Below are 19,943 nucleotides of genomic sequence, written 5' to 3' on the forward strand. Positions count from 1 at the left end.
CCCCAGGCCAAACCCCAGCTTCAAGCAGCACTGTGGGCTGAGGGCAGGGCTGTGTGTGGCGGGTGGCACAGCTAACCCAGTCGTGTGCCCGCCCTCGGAACCCACTTCCTGAGAAAAGGAAACCTACGCTCCTACTTCCTGTGCCCTACAGGAAAGAGCTGCAACCATTCCCCCACCCGCCCCTAGGCCCATGAGCCAAGCACCCCGGGCCATTCTGAATTCTAGGGCCCACTGCTAGGGCAGAAGAGGTAGGCCAAGCCGCTCTCTTGCCTCCAGACCTAAGCTGAGTGCAACCTTCCCGCTGCATCTGGGCCTGCACCTCGGCTCATCTTGCAGGCTGGGGCCTCCACCTGGGGAGGGAAGCTTGGCCAGCCCTCCCCGTGTCATGCTCAGGGCCCAGGCAGGACACTCACCTGTCTGAGGGGGCCACCAGTGCTTTGGAATTCTGTCCTCTCTGCCGCTCTGGCTTCGGGGAGCCAAGTCTCCCACCTGACTTGCGGTCCCGAGAACCTGGGTGACAAGAGACAAGTAAGACCAGGGTCCTGGTTACAGGAGGGCCAGGAGCACAAGGGGTGGTGGCATGGACAGGGATGGGGAGGCCTCACTGGCGCCAGAGACCCTGTTCCAAAGAGTTGAGGCAGCTCAGCGCAGCTGCCCCACGTCACAGAAGGCAAAAGGGCTGAGCCAGTGCAAGGGGAGGGGAGCACTGACTGTACTGGAAAACCACCCAGGCTGAGGTCAGATTTGGGTTCCAGGTTCCTGAGCGAGGGTCCAAACAGGCCATGGCGCTCTTGTCATCCAAAGGAAACACCCCACTCTGTCCTAGGTTTGAAAAAACTCATCATACGAGTCTTCAAATGGGGAACACAAAAGCAAGGCAGTTTAAAAAACAAAAGTGAACCCAGAAATCAGGCATGTATGCCACACTGCCACCGGGCGGGCAGGGTCCCCAGGGGCGGGCAGTGGGCGGTCAGTGCCTGGTGGAGGCTCTCAGCCCACGCCGTGCCGGGGGGTACCCCAGGCCCTGCACCCCCACCTGCCCTCTATCTGGGGAGGAGACGGCTGTACAAATTGCTCATTATAGCAGCTGGAAGGTGCTCCGTCTGTGCCTGGGCCAGTGGTGCTTGAGATGTGATCAGCAGACGGTGGGGTCCGGGTGGTCAGACTGTTCTCACAGCGACACCAAGATACCGCCTGCCCCTGCACTCTCGTCCTCGCATGCCCAGGGTTTGTGCCATCACAAAAGATGGGAATCTGGCTGGCGTCTGTCAGCCAGACATCAAAGAGATTTATGAAAAAGAAAAAACCAGTGCCACTCCTGCTAATTTCTGTTTCAGGAGATATGGTTATTTTTCACAAAAAATGTTATCTGTGTTAAAATAGAGTAGTTTATTGTTGTTATTTTAAAACAAATAAATATTAAGCAATTTTTGTTAGTTTTAACTTCTAATACCATAAATATTGGTAGATAGAACCCATGTGATCATAAGTCCCTTGGGGGCCTAGTCCCTCTGGCGAGGCCCCTGGGGAGGGCCGGGGCTCCAGCGCAGGGCTCACCTCGTTCCGGGGACGTGGTAGCCCGCTTGGCTGGGGGAGGACTCTGCCTGTCCTTGTCAGAGGGTTCGTATCGCTTCCTGCTCCCTTTATCAGCCGCCTGAAATGATGTAGGAGCACCCTGAGGACAGCCTGGCTGGCGCTGCTCCAGGCGAACACGCACAGCGTGGGGAGCAGAGCAGGGCATCCTCACACCCACACCGGCTCTGTGCTCCCACGGCCCCTCCTCTGGGGCTCCCTCGAGCCCCCAAGTGAAGCAGGGCCCTCGGTTTTGGGGCCTTCATTCTCTGTAGCAAAGGTGCCTGCAGAGATGCTGCACTCGCTGAGGGGGCCACTAGCCGGGACAGGGCTCCAGTGGACTTGGCCTCTCATCCTCGAGTCCCATGGCCTTGAGGACGTCAACTCACAGAGGCCAAACCTGCTTTGCTGTCTGTCCCAGTGCTGCTGTGTGGACTGGCCAGGTCCAGGCACACGGAGAAGGGCCAAGGACACACGTCCTCGGGGATAGGGAGCGTACCCACAGCCCCGGATGCTTGATCCCCAGAATGTGCGATGGAGGCACATCTACCCTGTACCCACATGTCCCTCCACTTCCCACGAGGCTGTGCACCAGGGCAGGAGGACAAGCAGGGGTGAAGGCGCAAAAGGCTACTTGCTGGCCCTGATTTGGTTTCAATCCCAGGAGCAAACTGGCCTCCAGGAGCAGAACAACCTGAGGTGTGGGCTCCCCGGGGTCCCACCAGCAGTGCCCAAGGCCTCACCTTGTTCAGCAGCGTCAACTTGATCTCCTTGTGGGCCATGAAGGCTCCCTGTTGGAGCTGCCCAGGGGGCACCTGCTGGGGGGTCGTGGGCTGCTGGGAGGATTTACCGCCTGCAGAAGGTTTCGAGGACTTCGGCGGTTGTGTTGACGAATCCCTTTTCCGTTTCTCCTCTTTAACACCATCTTCTTTTTTAGATTTTCCTGCCAACAAGAAACAGTTACCGTCACGGCATGGCAGCCTCCTGTGTGCCACCTGGGGGAGGGACGCATGTATGGTGACAGCACTGGGGAGGCTCCACACACAGCCTCTTTCCACCAAGGGTCGCCCTCCTCTGGAGCCACAAGCAGTCCCTGTACCTTTCTCCTTCTTGGTCTGGGCTGGGGTGGGGGACCGCGAGCTGGCCGAGGACACAGGGCTGGCCAGGTCTGCGTACATGTCGTCTGAGTCCACGCTGTGCACTGAGCTGCTACTCGACGTGGCGCTGGACACCGAGGAGACGCTGCTCACGCTCAGGGACCTGGACACACACGAGCACATTTGTGTCCACGTAGCCCGATTGGGAGACGGGCCGGGGCTGGAGGCCATGGGGCCAGCATTGGGTTTCTAGGTCCACTTTGCCTAAATTTCTACTTTTAAATTTCCCTAAATTTCCACTTTTAAGGAACTTGTAGCCACCAAGCCTGATATTTCATGGGGGGCTCTGGGTAGTTTATTAAAGGTGCCACATAGTGAAGGGACGTCCACATCACCAAGTCGACACCCCCCTTGTACTAATGAGCGGCCGTGCTGTTTGCTGGGCAGGGACATACGACTAGGTGTGACCCCAGAGTTGGTGACGACAGAATTGAGTGTCAGTTAATGATGCACGACAAAAGGAGAGGGCTTCAGCCTGCAGTAAGGCCAGACACTAGACAGACACGCCCAAACCCCACGTGTCTCAGGGGAGCTCGGACGTGACGCCAAGCTCATAGGTCCTGTTCTGGCACAGCTCATGCTACAGAGCACTTGAAAGGCACAACACTGCCACGTCAGCCTCTTACACGCAGAGGAAACACCAACCACCGTTTCCTAAAGTTGTCAGATGCCTGGATCGGGGGGATAGGGGAAAGGAGAGCCCCATTTTGTTTTTAAAGGTTAGGACTTCAAATGTATTTAGAAAGATTTGGGCAAATGTAAAAAACCTGCCTCCTGAAAATGAGAGAGGAAGTTAGATTCAAGGAATCTAAGGACTGGTTGTTTTAAACAACTAAACAGCAGAACTCTTTTCTACTTATTCTTTTCTCCGATTTTTTTTTAATCTGCTGTCCCCTGGCTGCCTCGGGCACTGAGGCTGGGGCAGGACCCAGCCTTCCGTACGAGGCGAGGGTGGAGGCCTCCGTGCAGCCTCTCTCGGTCCTGTTGGGCTCAAGTGCCCTGGCTTCCTCCAGCCCGTCGATGTGCTCCTGGGACAGAAGGTGTCCAGGCTGCTCCCTGTGCTTGGAGCCGTCGGGAGGCCTGCCGACTACGTGAGCGTCAGTCTGTTCTCTCCATCTGACCTGAGACAGCCAGCCCATGCTGCTCCTCACCAGCAGCTCGGACGGGTGGGACTGCAGGTAGTGGGCCACAGGCTGCCTGAGGGAGAAGGACACCCACACTTGAGGTGGCCTCTTTCAGGGCTTCCTGGACCCTGACTGGGAAGAAGGAACAGAGTTGGAAGCTGATGGGACCAGCGACATGCTGACAATGACCTTGATCTGGAACTAGAGCCGCTGTAGCTGCTGCCACTGCCGCTGCCGCTGATGGTCCGCCTGCAACAGAACCCAAAATCCCCCACTCACAGTCTCTGCAGAGCCAGCATACGGGCCCAGCCTCCCCTCAGAACCAGGCTCCCCACTGGCCTGAGACAAATGTTCAGTCAGGGACTTGTACTGACTCGGAAGTGGGGGGCTCTAGCGTAAATGCAGCTCTTTCTCATCAGCGTCCCCACTCCACCACTGGCTCCGTCCAGGGAAGAATCTGGGTGTCGAGGGAGTGCCTGTGTCCCTCACAACTGCACCTTCTCTCCTCAGGTGGAGCGGAGGGATGGGCTCACACCTCCCATCATGCTCAAGGGGAAACTGAGGCTCAGCGAGGTGACCTGGCTGCTAAAGCTACACAAGTCAGGGACAGAATGGTTCCACGGTCTCGGCCACTTCATCTGGGAGGGCCCCCCACCCCCAGTCCCCACCAGCTCTGGCACCAAAGACGTGGAAATCCCCACAAGGATCCCCGAGAGCCAGTGTGCTCACCTCCTGGGGGGGGTCCTGGCTTGCCGCTCCCTCCTCCTGGCTTCCCGAGGGTCTCCTGGCTTGGCAGGCTCGGGAGCAGGAGCGGTGGTTTTGGGGGCCTGTGGTGGGGCTGGAGGTGGGGCTGGCTTCTTCACCAACTTCTCTCTGTGATATGAGATGAAGGGAGGGTCAGACCTGGCTGAGCAGCAGAGGAGGCCCTGCCAGCCGACCTCAGGGCGTGGTGTTTTGTCACTGGGACGTGAGGCCAGCTCACACATGCGACATGCCGTTGCCTGTTGATCCCACATCACTCTGAGCTCTCGGAACATCTCTGAAGCTACCCAGCATCATCCTGCTTCCCTCTGAAACACAGGAACAGGAGGTGCATCTGAAGAGCCCCCGAGAAGAACTGAGAGCTGGCGCTGTGCTCCCTCGGGAATGTGGCCCCCGCACTGCTGGAGACACACATACCTGGGCTACCCCAAACCTCTTGCCCTGATGTGGGGTGGCCCTCTGAGGGTACTGGGCGCGCTTCACACTGCAGTGCAGAAAATGGCCCCCAAAGCTTCTCTTTACTGTCAGTGTGCGAGAAGTACTCTGCAAATCATCTCAGTGGCACTGAACTTGTGGTTCAGCTGGAGCACAGAGCACAGTGCCATATTGGAAATCCTGTCAACAAGTGGACGTCAGCAGGAACACACAGTTGCAGGCAGAAGCAAGTCGCCCAGCAAAGTGTCAGGGTCAGTTGGAGCCTGTGCTGAGGAAGACGCAGAAGTGAGAGCGTGTGCCTGTGTGGCGCCGTCTGCATGAAGTCTGGGCCAGCACGGCCTCTGCAGGGGCTCACACGTCTCGCGGTGCTCTCATGTTTGTTAAGCCCGTCAAACGGTACAGTGTAGATGGAGGCGGGGCATCAGACACACATTACACCTCAACACCATTCATTTTTAAACAGCTGTTCCAGATTCCCTAAGTGTTTCTGAGGCCTGTGAGTGGATTCCATTCAGGAGGAAAACTGCGGTGTGGAGCTTTGCAATGCCTGCCATGCAAGAGGGCTCTTTCCTAACCAATGTATGCCTAACCAATGTAAGAATAAGTCGGAAAGCAGGGCCACGGTGCAGACGTGAGCCGCCTCGCCCGGGGGTGTCAGGATCACCTTAACCGCTGAGCTTGGGAAGCTGTGGGAGGGAAGCCCACCTTCACTCTGGGGCTGCACCCAAGGCCCTGAATGTTAGGTGTTGTGACGTTGGCATAATAAGTCCTAAATGTTTCTAACTTCTCATGTTAGTTGCAGCTGTTGAGAAGGATCAATATGACCAGTTCCAGGAGCAGCAATGAAGGTGCAGGACAAGAGGGAGTCTGACAGGGCCACTCCTCTTGCGGGTCAGACACAGCCCTGGGGTGGAGCATGGTGGGAAACCACCTCTGACCCGTCTGGCTCCTAGGAGCACAGCCATCACCACGTGGCCCTGAGGTCCATACAGGGGGCAGTGAGAGGCCAGGTCTGTGCACGTGGCCTCTGCCCCTGTTCCAGGGGTCCCATCTATAGTTCCCACTGGGCTTCTCCCCCGATGAGACATGAGAGGGACGGAGAAGGCTGGAGACTGCCAGCGTCTCGAGAGCCTGACAACTGGGCACTTACCCTGCTTTCCCAGGAGGTGGGGCTGGCTCTCCCTTGGTTCTGACAGAAGGTCTGTGTGGGGAAGGTGTTGGGGATGGGGACGGGGACGAAGAAAAGGACCGGGACCTAGGGAGGAAACAGAAGCGTGAGAAGGGAGTATCACGGTGGTCTACGCCTGGGCACGCTGGGGATGCCACCCCAGATGCAGAGGCCACTGCGAGTTTCTGCTGATCTGCCTCAGATTTAAAATGAATTTCAGATAGTTCTCGGTCATTCCCTGAAGTACACTGCAAGAGGGGAAAGGAGGGTGCTGGTGGTCATCCTGGAGGCCCTGGGGCAGGATGGGAAGGGCACAGGCTCTGCTCTCCATGCTCCTACGAAACTCCAACAATGACACACAGCCTGACCTGGCCACAGTGGGACCAAAGGACTGAGGGCCTAGTGGGGGAACCGGGCAGACTCGCTCGGGGCCGAGTGGGGACCTGAGACCCAGGGGGCTGTAAGTGGGAGTTGAGGGTGGCTCTGAGCACCATGGGGCAGGCCTATGAGCAGAGGTGACAGTGCTGTGAGGTAGGGGCTGGCCTGGGTGGTGTTCCAGCTGAAGGAAACTGTGACAAGCTCCATTTCGACACAAGTTTCAGGTGTCAGCAGGAAGGACAAAGAGTGCTGGGAAAGGGGCGTTGGGCCGGGTGGGGTTCCGGGAGGCATGGCCCAGCCAGGTTGCTGACTCCTCTGTCCTGGGATTCACCACGACGTCACACAGGAGGCAAGCCTTTGAAATGCTCATGGGTTGGCCGGTTTTTTCCCTACTTAGAATCTGTCATGAAGGTTTTCAACATTTTCAGCAAAACCACCACCACAGCTAAAGTAAGATCAGGCTCCCGCAGTCACATGGGCTGCCATTTGTAAAGACAGAGCCACCCAGGAGAATCACTTGTTTCCTCTCCTGCCCTCACACCCCTTCCCTCGGCACGGGCTGCTGCCGTGGGAGCTGGGAGGAACGCCCCAGCTGACTTCCAAGAAGCTTCTGCAGACAGTGCAGCCTGGCATCCCTGCCTGGGACGCCCTCCTTGCGCCTGTTCCTCAGAGGAGCCACTGCAGAGCCAGTGCCCCGTGCGGGGCGTGGGCAGGGCAGCACTCCTGTCTCCATCTGCAGTGGCCACGCATGTGTGCCCAGGCACGGCTGCGGCGTGGGGCCACAGAAGAACCCTGCTGCATGAGGGGCCATGGGAAGGGGTCCCGGTGGGCAGCCAGCAGGATGTAAACATACTTAAGGGGAGGTAGGCCGTGAACAGAGTGTGCTTCATTTTGTGGAAATGGCTAAGAAGTTTATGTTCCAATTGTCAGGCTAACCTGCAGCTGATGAGGGACACTGGCTCTGGACAGTGGAGTCCAGAGTGGAGTTTCTCAGAACCAGGTGATGAGGAAGCTGAGCATCCTCCTTTGGGCACACTCCCCAAGAAAGGGCAGCCAGGTTCCTGCTGAACTTCTCCCACTGGCCACCAAGGCCGGCCTTGCCCTTGACTCAGCGTGAAGGCCTGGCCCTGCAAAGCCGAGCTGCCAGTTCTTTCTCCCGCCATCGTAACCTTGGGTCTCATCAGAGCTGCCCCCAGCCCCAGGCCCTGACCTCAGAGACTACAACGCCATGGGCCTTCTTCCCAATCTCGCCTAGTGTCACCCACTGTACACACGGAGGACAGACTGGAGCTAACACCACCCACACTGTGATTCCCCAAATTTCCAAATGTCTCAGCATGGCCTCAGGCTTCTTCCCCAGAGCTCCCCAGTCTTGTTTCTGAAATGAAGCCACATACAGCTTCTCTCATCACTGATGCTCTGATCAGCGTCTTTTCTGTCTTCCCCCTCACCTCCTATGGGCAGCATCCCTGACTGCCCCGCCACCAGTGCCTTCCTCTGTAGCCCTTGGGTGCTGCTTACACTCCCAGCAGGAAGGGCATGAGGCCCCGGAACCCACAGCAGACCCTCTAGACACCCTTAGAAAGAGGTTTGCTTTTCTTTCCCACAGCTGTTGCTCTGCACAAGATCCAACAATCATGGAAAACAGGCCCCAGATGTAATCTACTCTGTTTGTGGTTCACCCCACCTAAAAACGTTAACTCGACTGTCAGATTCAGTAACTTCAATGATCACTTAATGCCGTCCTGATCCTCTCTGCAACTGTCCTAGAGTAAGATGTCTGCTAGCAAAGGGCGCCACTGGGGGACAAGTGACCCCACAAGACGGGCTGACTTATTCCAAGAATGTCCAGTGATATGCCTCCCAAAGAAGTGTGGGGGTGTGTGTGTGGTCTGTGTAGTGAGTGGTATGTGCATGCGTGTGGGCTGTGTAGCGAGTGGAGTGTGTGTGCGTGTGGTCTGTGTAGCGAGTGGTGTGTGTGTGTGGTCTGTGTAGCGAGTGGTGTGTGCATGCGTGTGGTCTGTGTAGTGAGTGGTGTGTGTGTGCGTGTGGTCTGTGTAGCGAGTGGTGTGTGTGTGCATGTGGTCTGTGTAGCGAGTGGTGTGTGTGTGGGCTGTGGTCTGTGTAGCGAGTGGTGTGTGCGTGTGTGTGGTCTGTGTAGCGAGTGGTGTGTGTGTGCGTGTGGTCTGTGTAGCAAGTGGTGTGTGTGTGCGTGTGGTCTGTGTAGCGAGTGGTGTGTGTGTGGGCTGTGTAGCGAGTGGTGTGTGTGTGTGGTCTGTGTAGCGAGTGGTGTGTGTGTGTGTGTGTGTGTGTGTGTGTGTGTGTGTGTGGTCTGCGTGCGGGGTCTGTGTGGGGTTCTGTTCAATGACTGAGATGAGAACACCCCACTATCCACACCCCCCATGGCCTTCTGGGATTGCTGCGTGGTGTTGGGGACAGAGCCTGAAGTGACAGTGGAGCTGGGAGAGGGCGCAGACGGACACAAGAGCTCGGTGAGCGTCTCTGGGTTGCCGAGGAGGAAGCACCTGTGCGGTGGCCTCCCTCCGGGTTTGGATCTCTCCTCTCCCAAGTAAACCGGGAATGGGGCCAAGGGAAAGAAAGGGGAGCCAGTTGGGTCCCCAGAGGGGCATCTCACCCAGGCTGCAGCAAGAGACAGAAAGGGACTAAACCGGCCAGCGGTTTTTTGAGGTGGGACAGGGTAGGGTGACGTCAGGTCTGTGTGCAGGTGGGCACATGGCAACCTGACCGCAGGAAAGCTCAGGAAGCAAAGACAGTGTTGGACTCTCCTGTTCATCACGGGAACAAAGACTCTTCCCACAAACAACGACCAAGAGTCCTCTAACACTCTAGACAGTCTGCCTATTTTCAACGGCGAAAATACACAAGTTGTTTGATCTTTCTAGAACAGTGCAGAGCTTTACGTGAAGATGGAAATGTTCTCTATCTGAACACTCCAAACGGGGCTTGTGCACATTTGAAAATTTTAATTGCATTAGCACATGAATCACCACATGTGGCTGGTGGAGCCCAGTGGACACTGCAGTTCCACAGGATGTAGCCGGAGCTGGCGCTGACCCCGTAACTGCCTTATTTCTGACTTTAGGAACCCCAAAAACAGGCCAGCGTAGTGCAAGGCAGCTTCTGAACCACCTCCCGACATGTACTTGTGTTCAGAACTCCCAGCACCTGTGGTTTATCTGGCATCTCGCTATCTATTCCACTTAAGAACTGGCTACGGGACATGCACCTTAGTGAGATTGTTCTGAAAACAACTGAGTCCCTGGGAGAATACGTCAGGACAGAGACCTGCCATCATGCAGGCACCTCTGGACGCTTTGGGCCACACCCAGAGGTGCCCAAGTTCACCGCACCTGCTGGGCCTCAGGGACGTACCTGGACCGGCTGCCTGAGAACGAGCTGTGTCTGGAAGACCGGCTGGAGTAGGAACTGTAGGATGAGGACCTGGACCGGGAGCGGGACGAGCCAGAGCCAGAGTAGGATGACGACCGTGATGATGACCTGGAACATTCGAGGAGGGGGCAGGGGGCTGAGTCTTCTTCCAACCACCTGCCTGCCCACTGTGCTGGATGACACGGCTACATGCATGCACGCACGCACACCCACCCACCCCTTGACACCTGTGTGGACGTGCTGCGGTCTGGTCCCCCTTCTGGTGGGAATGGTGTTTAGAACCTGAAAGCTGGTGTGCTCACTGTTGCGGGGTGACAGCTCCTGGGCCCTCGGTGGACAGAGCCAGGGCGTGTGCACCATGTGTGTAGGTGAGTGTGTCCCACCCGCATGTGTACTTCTCTCTCGGTCTACCTGTGCACGCAGTGAACCCTGAGCCCACACTTGACCCCTCTGGGCCCTTTAACACCGCAGGCTCCTCCTGGCGCCCTGTTCCCGTCTGTACTCGTATCTCTGGCAAGGAGACTCAGCTCTCACCACCCACCATCCTCACTCGGCTGTTCAGACCCAGTGTGCACAGAAGTTTCTGAGCTGCTAATGAAACTCATAGGAGAAATGGACAGACTGACCAGATGATGGGGCTCAAGCCCTTCTTCTGCTCTTTGGCCTCACGGCGTCTCTCCCAGAGCAACTCAGGCCAGTGCTGCCCCCTCCCTGGCTCGCAGGCCAGGCCTGTGCTCCATTCTGGACCACCTGTGTCCTGGCTGACCTGGTGTTTATTTGGGGCTATGTGAAGCCCCACCGAGTCTCCACCGTCCGTCTGCTTTGCCGTTGGTGCTCTAGTGCCCCACAGTCACTCAGCAAATCTCTGGGGGACAAACCATGCCTGCTTAGCCCTACTGACTTGTCCTCAGGCAGCGACGGTGCAGTGCTCCTGCGGTTTGCGGAGCAGCTGTTCAGAGCCACGGCCTCCTTACCTGGAGGAGTTGGAGGCTGAGGCCGACGAGGCTGACGTTTTTCGACGCCTCCGTGCCCGGCTAGGGGAGACTGACACCCCAAGTTTCTTCTTGGGAGACTTGGACCGGCGCCAAGGGTCCTTCCACTCGTCAGCTCGCTTCACCTGGGGCCCTGCAGAGGCGACCTCCTTCTTTGGTGGCTCAGCTTGACGGCTAAAATCACAGAGCTATTAGCAACTCTTGGGCCACCTTCCATTTGACAGCCCTGCTGTTTGGTGAGAGGAACTGCGAGGTGAGGACTGTGACAGGACTGGCTTATTTAGGAACGCCTAGAAACTAAAGGGTCCTGTACAAGAGGCAGTAGGTACTCCACTCACAACACAGCTCATCTTGAACCAGACTCGCAGTGCTCTCCACAAATGGTTCCACGCACATGCAGCTTTTTCAGAGGAACTCCATCTTTCTCCTTCTCAGCACCTACCATACTGGTACGTACTGAATTCCTACCTTCCCCATCACCCCGCGAGCTCTGGGGAAGACAGAGACAGAGCTGGCCTCATCCAACACGCTCTCTCTAGAGCCAGCACCCAGTGGGTGCATGATAAACACTTACGAAATTACAGGGTAATGAAGTACTTTTGTTTTCAAATGCATTAGAAAGTTTGTGAATTATCAACCCAAGTCTTTAAACATTTCCTTTGTTCTATGACTTAGGTTTAAAGAGATGGGTTTCATTCACCCAGAGAACATCCTGATGAAACCCCCAGAGAGAGAGGAGTGAGCAGCCCAGAGGTCACAGGGGCACCCACAGAACAGCCATTGACTGCAAGTGTCAAGACTGAGGGCTAGCGGGTTTAGTGAGAGAACATGTGAGGCCCGACGAGCAATTTCTCCCAAATCCCAGCGAGGCTGCACACGCTGTGATTACAGGTGGGCAGATGAGATCAAGGCCTTCATGTGAAGGCCACACTCTGCAGTGGCCAACAGACCAGCCAGCAGAAGAACTCAGGAGCCCTCCTCCAAGGGGGCATAGGGAGGTAGCCATCAACTGAGTCTCGATCATCTGAGCCCACCACCCTCCCCAGGAGCTCAGGGTGGACAAACGGTGGGAGCAGGGAGCTCAGCAGCGCTTGAGAGGGAGGCTGAGCACCAAGCCAAGGTGCCCTGTGCCCCACAGAAACACCCCACAAACCAAAACACCTCCCCCCACAAAACAGCCTAAGTGCAGGGGCCCAGAACCACTAACAGCAGTTTAATGCGAAGGCTTCTGCCGGCCTTTCGATATGTGTTTTTACTAATTAAAAATTCATATAAGTTCATTTAAAATTTTGAGAAAATACAGAAAGTAGAAACAAGAACATAAAAATCCTGTCATCTCGCTCTCTGAGGACAGCCAATGCCTGCATCTCTGCGTTCCCTCCCTATCTTTCTTTTCTTTTCCACAATGAACACTCATGCGTGCACTCACACTCACTTTGAACAGAACTGGGACCTGCCTGCGGACTGCTTGGTTGGCAAGGGGACTCTCTCTTCTTACATGGTCCATCTGTGGACACGTGGTCTTGACTGTGTGATAATTCACTGCCACGTGTTACACCATCTGAACATTTCCATACTGTTAGCTATTTCTAACTTAAAAAAAATAATACCATGAAAATGACCCTTTACAAATAAATCTTAATGGACATCTTGTCTTCTTAAGGACAAATTCCTAAGAAGTGGAATCAGTGGGTCAAAGGAGATGAGCATTTTATAGGTTCTTGGTATGTTGTCCATTATTTTCCCCGAAAGTGAAACCAAGTGACTCACCCAGCAGTGTGAGGTTCCCACTGACCTCACTCTCAAGGATTCTGGGTTCCTGTGTTACAGGGAAAGACCGTAAGCACCACCCAGACAAAAATAAGCCCCAATCCTGGCAACTGCGTACACGGAAACAGCTCCTGCTTGTTGCCAGTGGTCCTCGAAGGCTGGAAGGCTCCATCCTCCGGGCTTCCTGGCTACCCGGGAGTTTTGGTGGTCTGCCTCGTTCTTGGCCAGTGAGCTCTTCATATACGAAGGACTAGAACCCTTCACTATCCTGTATTTCCCCAGGCTATCCGCTGTGAATTGTGTTTGTTGGTGGTGGTGGTCGGCACTTTCAGTTGTCAAATCAACCTCTCCTTGTAGTTTCTTTTAGGCTTACAGAGCCCTCTCCATTGAAAGTCACAGTCACTGCATTTGCTTCCAGTTGATCTAGAGTTTCTTTCTTTCTTTTTTTTTAAACCCCACTCTTTGGTGTGCTTGGAATTAGTATCTGGCACATACGGTCCAGCACAAGGGGAAGACCCACACCCCTTCCCTGATGATCATCCCCGCAGTTCTGGCCAACTAGCTTCTCCTTCCTGAATGGTGTGTGATGTGAGGACACCTGTGATATATATAAATTCTTACTCTGGGGGAGGGGTGGTGCTCACGAGCTCTGCTCACCATTAATCTACCTACTCTCATTCTAAATTTGTATCTGCAGACAAGTCCACAACATAGTTAAAATTCCCAGTACTCTTAAATTTCAAAGATTTCTTGGTACATCCCTGCCTATGTTTACCTACGGAAGAACTTTAGCAACACTGTCAGACTCTGCTCCCCTAGTCCCACTGGGCTTTGCAGTAGAATGTTATGACACTTATTAACAGCATCTTGCCATTTCTTCATGTCTTCTTTTATGGGTGTCAGCAAAGGATAATAGTTTTCTTCATAAAAGCTCCTGCCTTTTTGGGGTTGATTTTCAGTTACTGTGGATTCTCCACCACCAGCATCTCAGCATCTTGGTTTATACCTGGCTTTGCTGTGAGCAGCATCTAGTTACATTACATCATAACATTTAAAAACCATTACCTGTTGATATTTTCTGAACTGTTTAATCAGTCAATCTACCAACCAGCAAGTTTCACGCCTACCAGGACCAACACCCCATGTTTAAAACTGCCCCAAGGACACACTAAATTGAGGCATAAAATCCCTGTTATCTCAGCCCCAAACCCCGAGAGCTATTGCCACATCAGCTCCTAAGCGTGTCCTTTGGAAAAGCAGTCCAGGAAGGCAGTGAAGCTGCTGGACAGCCCCGGCCTGTCCCAGGCAGTCTGGGAGCTGCTTTCACCTTCACACTTCCTGGGTCACTGTCACCTAAACCTGCAACAGGAAATGGAGCTCCTGGGTCACCAGGTTTCTCATTAGTCATCAGAACGGCCCAGCTCTGTCAACCTGCAGCCCTTCTAACACAGGGAGAGGGAAAGAGGCGGAAATCCAAGGAGTGATTCATGATGCAGCCATAACAGGACTGAAGTTCTTGCTGTAGCCATGGGGACCCTGCCCCCACCACAGCATGAAAAGAAAACCACTTGAGGCCACAGAGAAGCAAGCAGCCAGCACAGGCCTCCACAGTTTCCGACGGTCAACACTTCCTCACCAGGAAGAAGCCTTCACTCACTCTGGAGATAAGACTGCGGGTTTTAAAAGCTAGCTCCTTTAACAGTGCCAGAAAGAAGGCTGAAGGTGCCCCAAAGCCTCTCATTCTCTTGGCTGGTGCCATGACGGGCCTGAACACCCCCTCACCCAGAGCCAGCCCTACGCAGCAGGAGCTGACAGCCAGCACCACCTTCCCTCTGAAGGGCTGGTACTAGGCTGGGTAGTGACCGCAGGAAACAAGGGATTCCATTCAGCAGTCGTGTTCCCCAAAGTGTGGCAAACTGGGGTCCTAATTTTAATTAGTATGCAGACAATCCTTTTTATTTTTGACTTTACAGTGACTCACTAGGACAAATGATCTGGTGTTTGCTTTACGGAAATGATGTAAAATTTCCTTTTAAAATGTATTTTAGTTTAAAAAGTGAAAACAGGGCTGGCCCCGTGGCTTAGCGGTTAAGTGCGCACGCTCCACGATTGGCGGCCCAGGTTCGGATCCCGGGCGTGCACCGACGCACCGCTTCTCCGGCCATGCTGAGGCTGCATCCCACATACAGCAACTAGTAGGATGTGCAACTATGATGTACAACTATCTACTGGGGCTTTGGGGAAAAAAAGGAGGAAGATTGGCAATAGATGTTAGCTCAGAGCCGGTCTTCCTCAGCAAAAAGAGGAGGATAAGCATGGATGTTAGCTCAGGGCTGATCTTCCTCACAAAAAAAAAAAAAAAAAAAAAGTGAAAATAATAAAAAAAAATATAAATAACTAGTATATAGGTGGTACCTGGATATAGAAAATCCTGCAAGCGGCCCAAGAACAAAATAAGTTCAGGGATCATGCTGTGTAACAAGCCGCTTCTGGAGACTGCCAAATCCAAATATTAACAAGCTGAACCCCAGCTGGTTTCTGTCCCCAGATTTGGGGACCCAACCAGGAAGAAAAGGTTTCAGACTTGGATGTAAAACTTAAATCATCAATTTTAATGGCAGATGTTTTGGGAAAAATGACTGAATGAATCATCTGTAAAGAGTTCATTAAAAATTCCATTTGGGGAAAATACCCACATAACATTGGGAACAGGAGGGAAAGCAACATCGGCCAGCTCCCAGCCGCTCTGGCCCCCGATGCACCCTGTGGGGTGTCTGGGCGTGTGGCCCACGTGGAACAGCAGCAGTCACTCCAGGCCATCTTTTCTCCTTACTTCTCTCTCTGTTTTCAGAGAGAGTTCCAAAGCTTCCTGAATTTTCATGTTTTACATTTATTATAAAAAACATCTCAAATGTTATTTAAAACTTTTTTCCATTTCTGTAAAGAAAATCTCTTTTTTTTTTTGTGAGGAAGATCAGCCCCGAGCTCACATCCACGCCAATCCTCTTCTTTTTGCTGAGGAAGACCGGCCCTGAGCTAACATCTATTGCCAATCCTCCTCCTTTTTCTCCCCAAAGCCCAGTAGATAGTTGTATGTCACAGTTGCACATCCTTCTAGTTGCCGTATGTGGGACGCTGCCTTAGCATGGCCAAACGAGCGGTGCGTTGGTGCGCGCCCAGGATCCGAACCCGGGCCGCCAGTAGCAGAGCGCTCGCACTTAACTGCTAAGCCACCAGGCCGGCCCCAAGAAAATCTCTTACTACTGTCGATGAGTACATACTCTTAGGAATTTTACTAAAGACTGCTCTTAGTGACTTGTTCTCATCTCTCATGGGGACCTCAGAGGAGAGGAAAGGAGCCCCGCCCACTGACCTAAGGCACTGAGTGCAAAGTGGCTCACAAAGAGCACACTGCCGCTGATGTCAGTCCTCAACTCGCTTTGAGCTCACCACCATTGGGGACAGCAGGAAGCAGGCGTCCTTCACCCATCAGTAGACTAAAAACGACCCAGTTAGTAAGGGAACAATAACCAGAGAACAGGGCATAGGCTGATGTCCTCTGGAAATCCTGGAGGAGATCAGCACCTCTGACCATGGAGCCCAGGACCTTGGTCCAAGGTGGCCAGACAGGTTTGCTCTCCGGCTGTGGGGCTGGAGTCATGCTGGTGCCTCGAGCTGATAGCAGAGAAGTAGGGCCAGACTTCTGCTTTCTGAGAGAGCCCAAGACACCTGAGGCCAAAGCCCTTCTCTCACTGAATGGCAGCACCCAGAGGAGAGCCTAACGAGACCTGGAAAATCAGGAAGACAAACCAACCAACCATGACACTGACAGGCTTGCCACCCTTCTCCACACAGGCACCCACTAAAGCCCACTGTGTGCAATCTGAAGACATGGATGGGAGGACCCAGCGTGAATGGAGACAGCTGGGGAGCGAGGACCTCAGTCAGGAGCACGAGCATCAAAAGCTGGCAGAACAGATTTGGAATTTGCATACACACTTCTAAACAGAGAGGGGAAAGAAACTTCCAGTAACCTGTGACGGAGGAAGTACCTTCCCCACGGCAGCTAGACACAATCTTATCTTCCCAGCACCTGATCCTTTGCTCAAGGCCACAGGAAAGAGACTCCAAGGAGCAAAGGCCAGCTGTACTGTACCTGTGATGACTGTCACACACAAACACAACAAAGGGCCCTCAGTCAACTCTCTGACATCAGTGGCGAGAGGTGTGAGGTGCCCATGATGCAAGATTGTCTGGAAACTCCGACCTGAGCAGCTCCAAGTTTGGGGTCAAAGATAAAAAAGATAAAAAGGATGAAGATCTCTTCTAAAATTGCAAGGTTCAATATCTGACAGAGATCCGGGAGAAGGGGATAGAAGCACATGGTTTCTTCCCGACTGCACTTGCTCATGTGCGTTTCTGGAACAGCTCACAACACCCTCCACAGCAGGTCTTTACTATTATACTCAGAACCTTTGTGGAGCACAAAACAAAAGACCTGTGCTCCGCTCACCTCTCCTAAAACTGCACAGAAACCGCCCACAGGGGTCCTGACTGCAGTCCCCGTGTCCCCATGTGCTGGCTCGGGGCTGCCATGCCTCTCTCCTGGACTTCTGGGTGGGCCCCTCCGCCCAGCCCACTGTGGACACCGAGCGGCTCCCAATGCCAGCAGCATCCCTTCCTGCACACACATCAGGGGACGCACCACAAGCACCCTCCTGTTCCTGCCACGCCTGGGTGGACGCCTGCCAGCTGAAGAAACCCTGAGCCTGGCAATCAGTCCCTCCCCGCAGAATACCCGCCTCTCGTGGAAGTCCCATGTGTTCCCTGTCCAGAACTACATTTCCTTTTTATGATCCATTCAGCTGGCTATAACCCTCCTACAGCCTCCACCACGCTGTTTGGCCCTCTCTTAGGGAAAATAAGAAATGTGATAGAATTCTTTCTCCTATTCACGTTTCTCAACTTTGTGACCCCCACAGGACCTAGCAGAAGGCCTGCAACACATGCCAAGGGCAATCAACAAGGCATAGAGCAGACCCCAGAACCCTGACAGTTCTAGGAGCCCGAGCCGGTCCTGACTGATGGCCTCTGATGGAGCAAGGCTTTCCGAGGCCTGAGGACCTAGCCCTCTGCACAGGAAGGGCTGCAATCGTGACGACAGTTCTTCCAAGGGAGGCTTGAGAAGGTGAGGCAAGACAGACTGGCTCTCCCTGGTGAGGGCACTGGGGATGCAGACCCGCCACTTCAATCCACAGATTTTGAAAATGTATTTGATTGAACTCAATCACAAGCAAGGTAACCTGAGAGAAATGTAACCACTAACTAAGGCGACATGTGTGTTCCCACCTACCCACACTTTAATTTCTGGGGAAAAGAAAGAAGAAAAACCTGTACTGTTTCAAGTGGGGCAAGTGTCATTAAGACTTGCTGTTTCAATGGTGAGGGCTTGTCATTCAAACACATTTTCTGACATTTCCAAGACTACTGACATTATCTTAGGTTCTTTTTATCATTTTTCCACTTCTCACCTGTGGCTCCCCACACTGAATACACAGCTATAACTGTAGAGAGTCATGTTTCAATAGACTCAACAATACTTGTTTCTAATTCATGACTGTATTTGTATTAATCTGTATTTACCTAATTCCTGTTGACGCCAGATGTCTATACTTAGATATGCATACATGAGAGACCACTATTTTTTATTTTATTTTATTTTTTTCCCCCAAAGCCCCAGTAGATAGTTGTATGTCATAGCTGCACATCCTTCTAGTTGCTGTATGTGGGACGCAGCCTCAGCATGGCCGGACAAGCGGTGCGTCAGTCTGTGCCCGGGATCCGAACCCGGGCCACCAGCAGCGGAGTGCGCGCACTTAACCGCTAAGCCACAGGGCCGGCCCGAGAGACCACTATTTATCTCTCTTTTCATCTTTCTCAAACAGTCAGGCAACTTCTGGACAATTCAGTGGGTAAGTAGTCAAGAATTTAAAAAACAAGATCCACTTTTCCTCGAAAATGCCCTGGGTACAATGACTTTCTAGAGACAAGCAATTAGGCCATGCCCAGGATGGATTCAAATGAAAGCTCAGAAAGGCAGAAGGAGGTTTATTAAATTCGCAGGCAACTGTCTTGTGCAGCAGTAGAAAGGTCAGTGGCTGTCTTAATGGCAAGCCAAAGTGCTGAGGAGCCCCTCTGAGCCATCTCCAAGCGCTGGCTCCTCAGGGAGCATTGAGTGTGACGACAGAGCTGGGAGTGGAGCGGGAGGCCGGGGCGACCTGCCCATCGCGCAGCGTTCAAGAGACGGCACCGTCCTGCTTCCGGGGCACGCACATCCCGCGTGGCTGCTGGCGGCCGTCCGGGTGTGGTTACCCGACACATTCAGGGGCAGCAAAGGCGTGCGACACTACCACAGGGGTCTAGACACAAGCAATCACAACTCGGCATGGTCACATTCATGACATCAGTGGATTCCGCCATGTAAGATATGGACACCAACGGGGCAGCACTGAAAAGTGGTGATGAGCCAGCGCTGCTGGAGACCCAGCAGAGAGGAAGCCAAGCCCCGCTGGCCTGAGCACTGGGCTAGGCCGGGGGAGCAGCAGCTGTGCCCCAGAAGACAGGGAGGGAGCAGAGTCAGGAGGGAAACCTGACAGGGATTGTTTGCAAAAGTGGGGAGTCACAAAATCCTCTGAAGAAGGCAATGTATGCTCACCCACCCCCAACCTGCCGAGACCCCTAGTGTACCTCACACTGGAGATATGCAGGTCAGCACGCTCGCGCCAGAGCAGGTCTGAGGGCGAAGCGACAGCCTGCCAAGCACTCGCACTGATAGCCCGCATGGGGCGTGGGCCCCCTGAGACGGCCGAGAACCCCGTCGGGAAACGTCTAGGCTTCAGTGAGTGTGAGGAAGCGGTGGGAACAGTGCTCCTCTGTGAGGATTCAGTGGATCTCCTCGGAAATGAGAAGTCTGCCACTTCACCCCCAAGGAGCACCAAACCTCAAATGTACATCGGAGTATTTAGTCAACACCTGTAAAGATAAGAGGTAGTCTGGCAATTCCTCCAGGAAGGTCTCAATTACTATGTCTACCTAGAATGAAATTAATTTGCCCATGCCAAACAACATCCCAATTACCTGCCTCGGCCCCACCCAGTACAGCACACCCCACTGG

General features: G+C 53.8%; 1 protein-coding gene across 3 annotated transcripts in view; it reads right to left on the reverse strand.

Moving 5' to 3' along the window:
* Positions 1-19,943, reverse strand: part of ZC3H18 (zinc finger CCCH-type containing 18) — a 64,378-nt gene that overhangs the window by 1,223 nt on the left and 43,212 nt on the right. For all 3 annotated transcript variants that reach the window (XM_087419809.1, XM_087419810.1, XM_087419811.1), the window contains 9 exons: positions 10,982-11,173; positions 9,990-10,115; positions 6,201-6,305; positions 4,583-4,726; positions 4,043-4,102; positions 2,672-2,832; positions 2,316-2,515; positions 1,558-1,654; positions 414-510 (listed from right to left, as the gene is read on the reverse strand). In XM_087419809.1, coding sequence (XP_087275935.1) covers positions 414-510; positions 1,558-1,654; positions 2,316-2,515; positions 2,672-2,832; positions 4,043-4,102; positions 4,583-4,726; positions 6,201-6,305; positions 9,990-10,115; positions 10,982-11,173 — 1,182 coding nt within the window. The remainder of the gene's footprint in view (positions 1-413; positions 511-1,557; positions 1,655-2,315; positions 2,516-2,671; positions 2,833-4,042; positions 4,103-4,582; positions 4,727-6,200; positions 6,306-9,989; positions 10,116-10,981; positions 11,174-19,943) is intronic.

This window comes from Ceratotherium simum, chromosome 30 (genome assembly GCF_057802395.1).
Source record: "Ceratotherium simum simum isolate JZ-2026a chromosome 30, ASM5780239v1, whole genome shotgun sequence".
Taxonomy (NCBI): domain Eukaryota; kingdom Metazoa; phylum Chordata; class Mammalia; order Perissodactyla; family Rhinocerotidae; genus Ceratotherium; species Ceratotherium simum.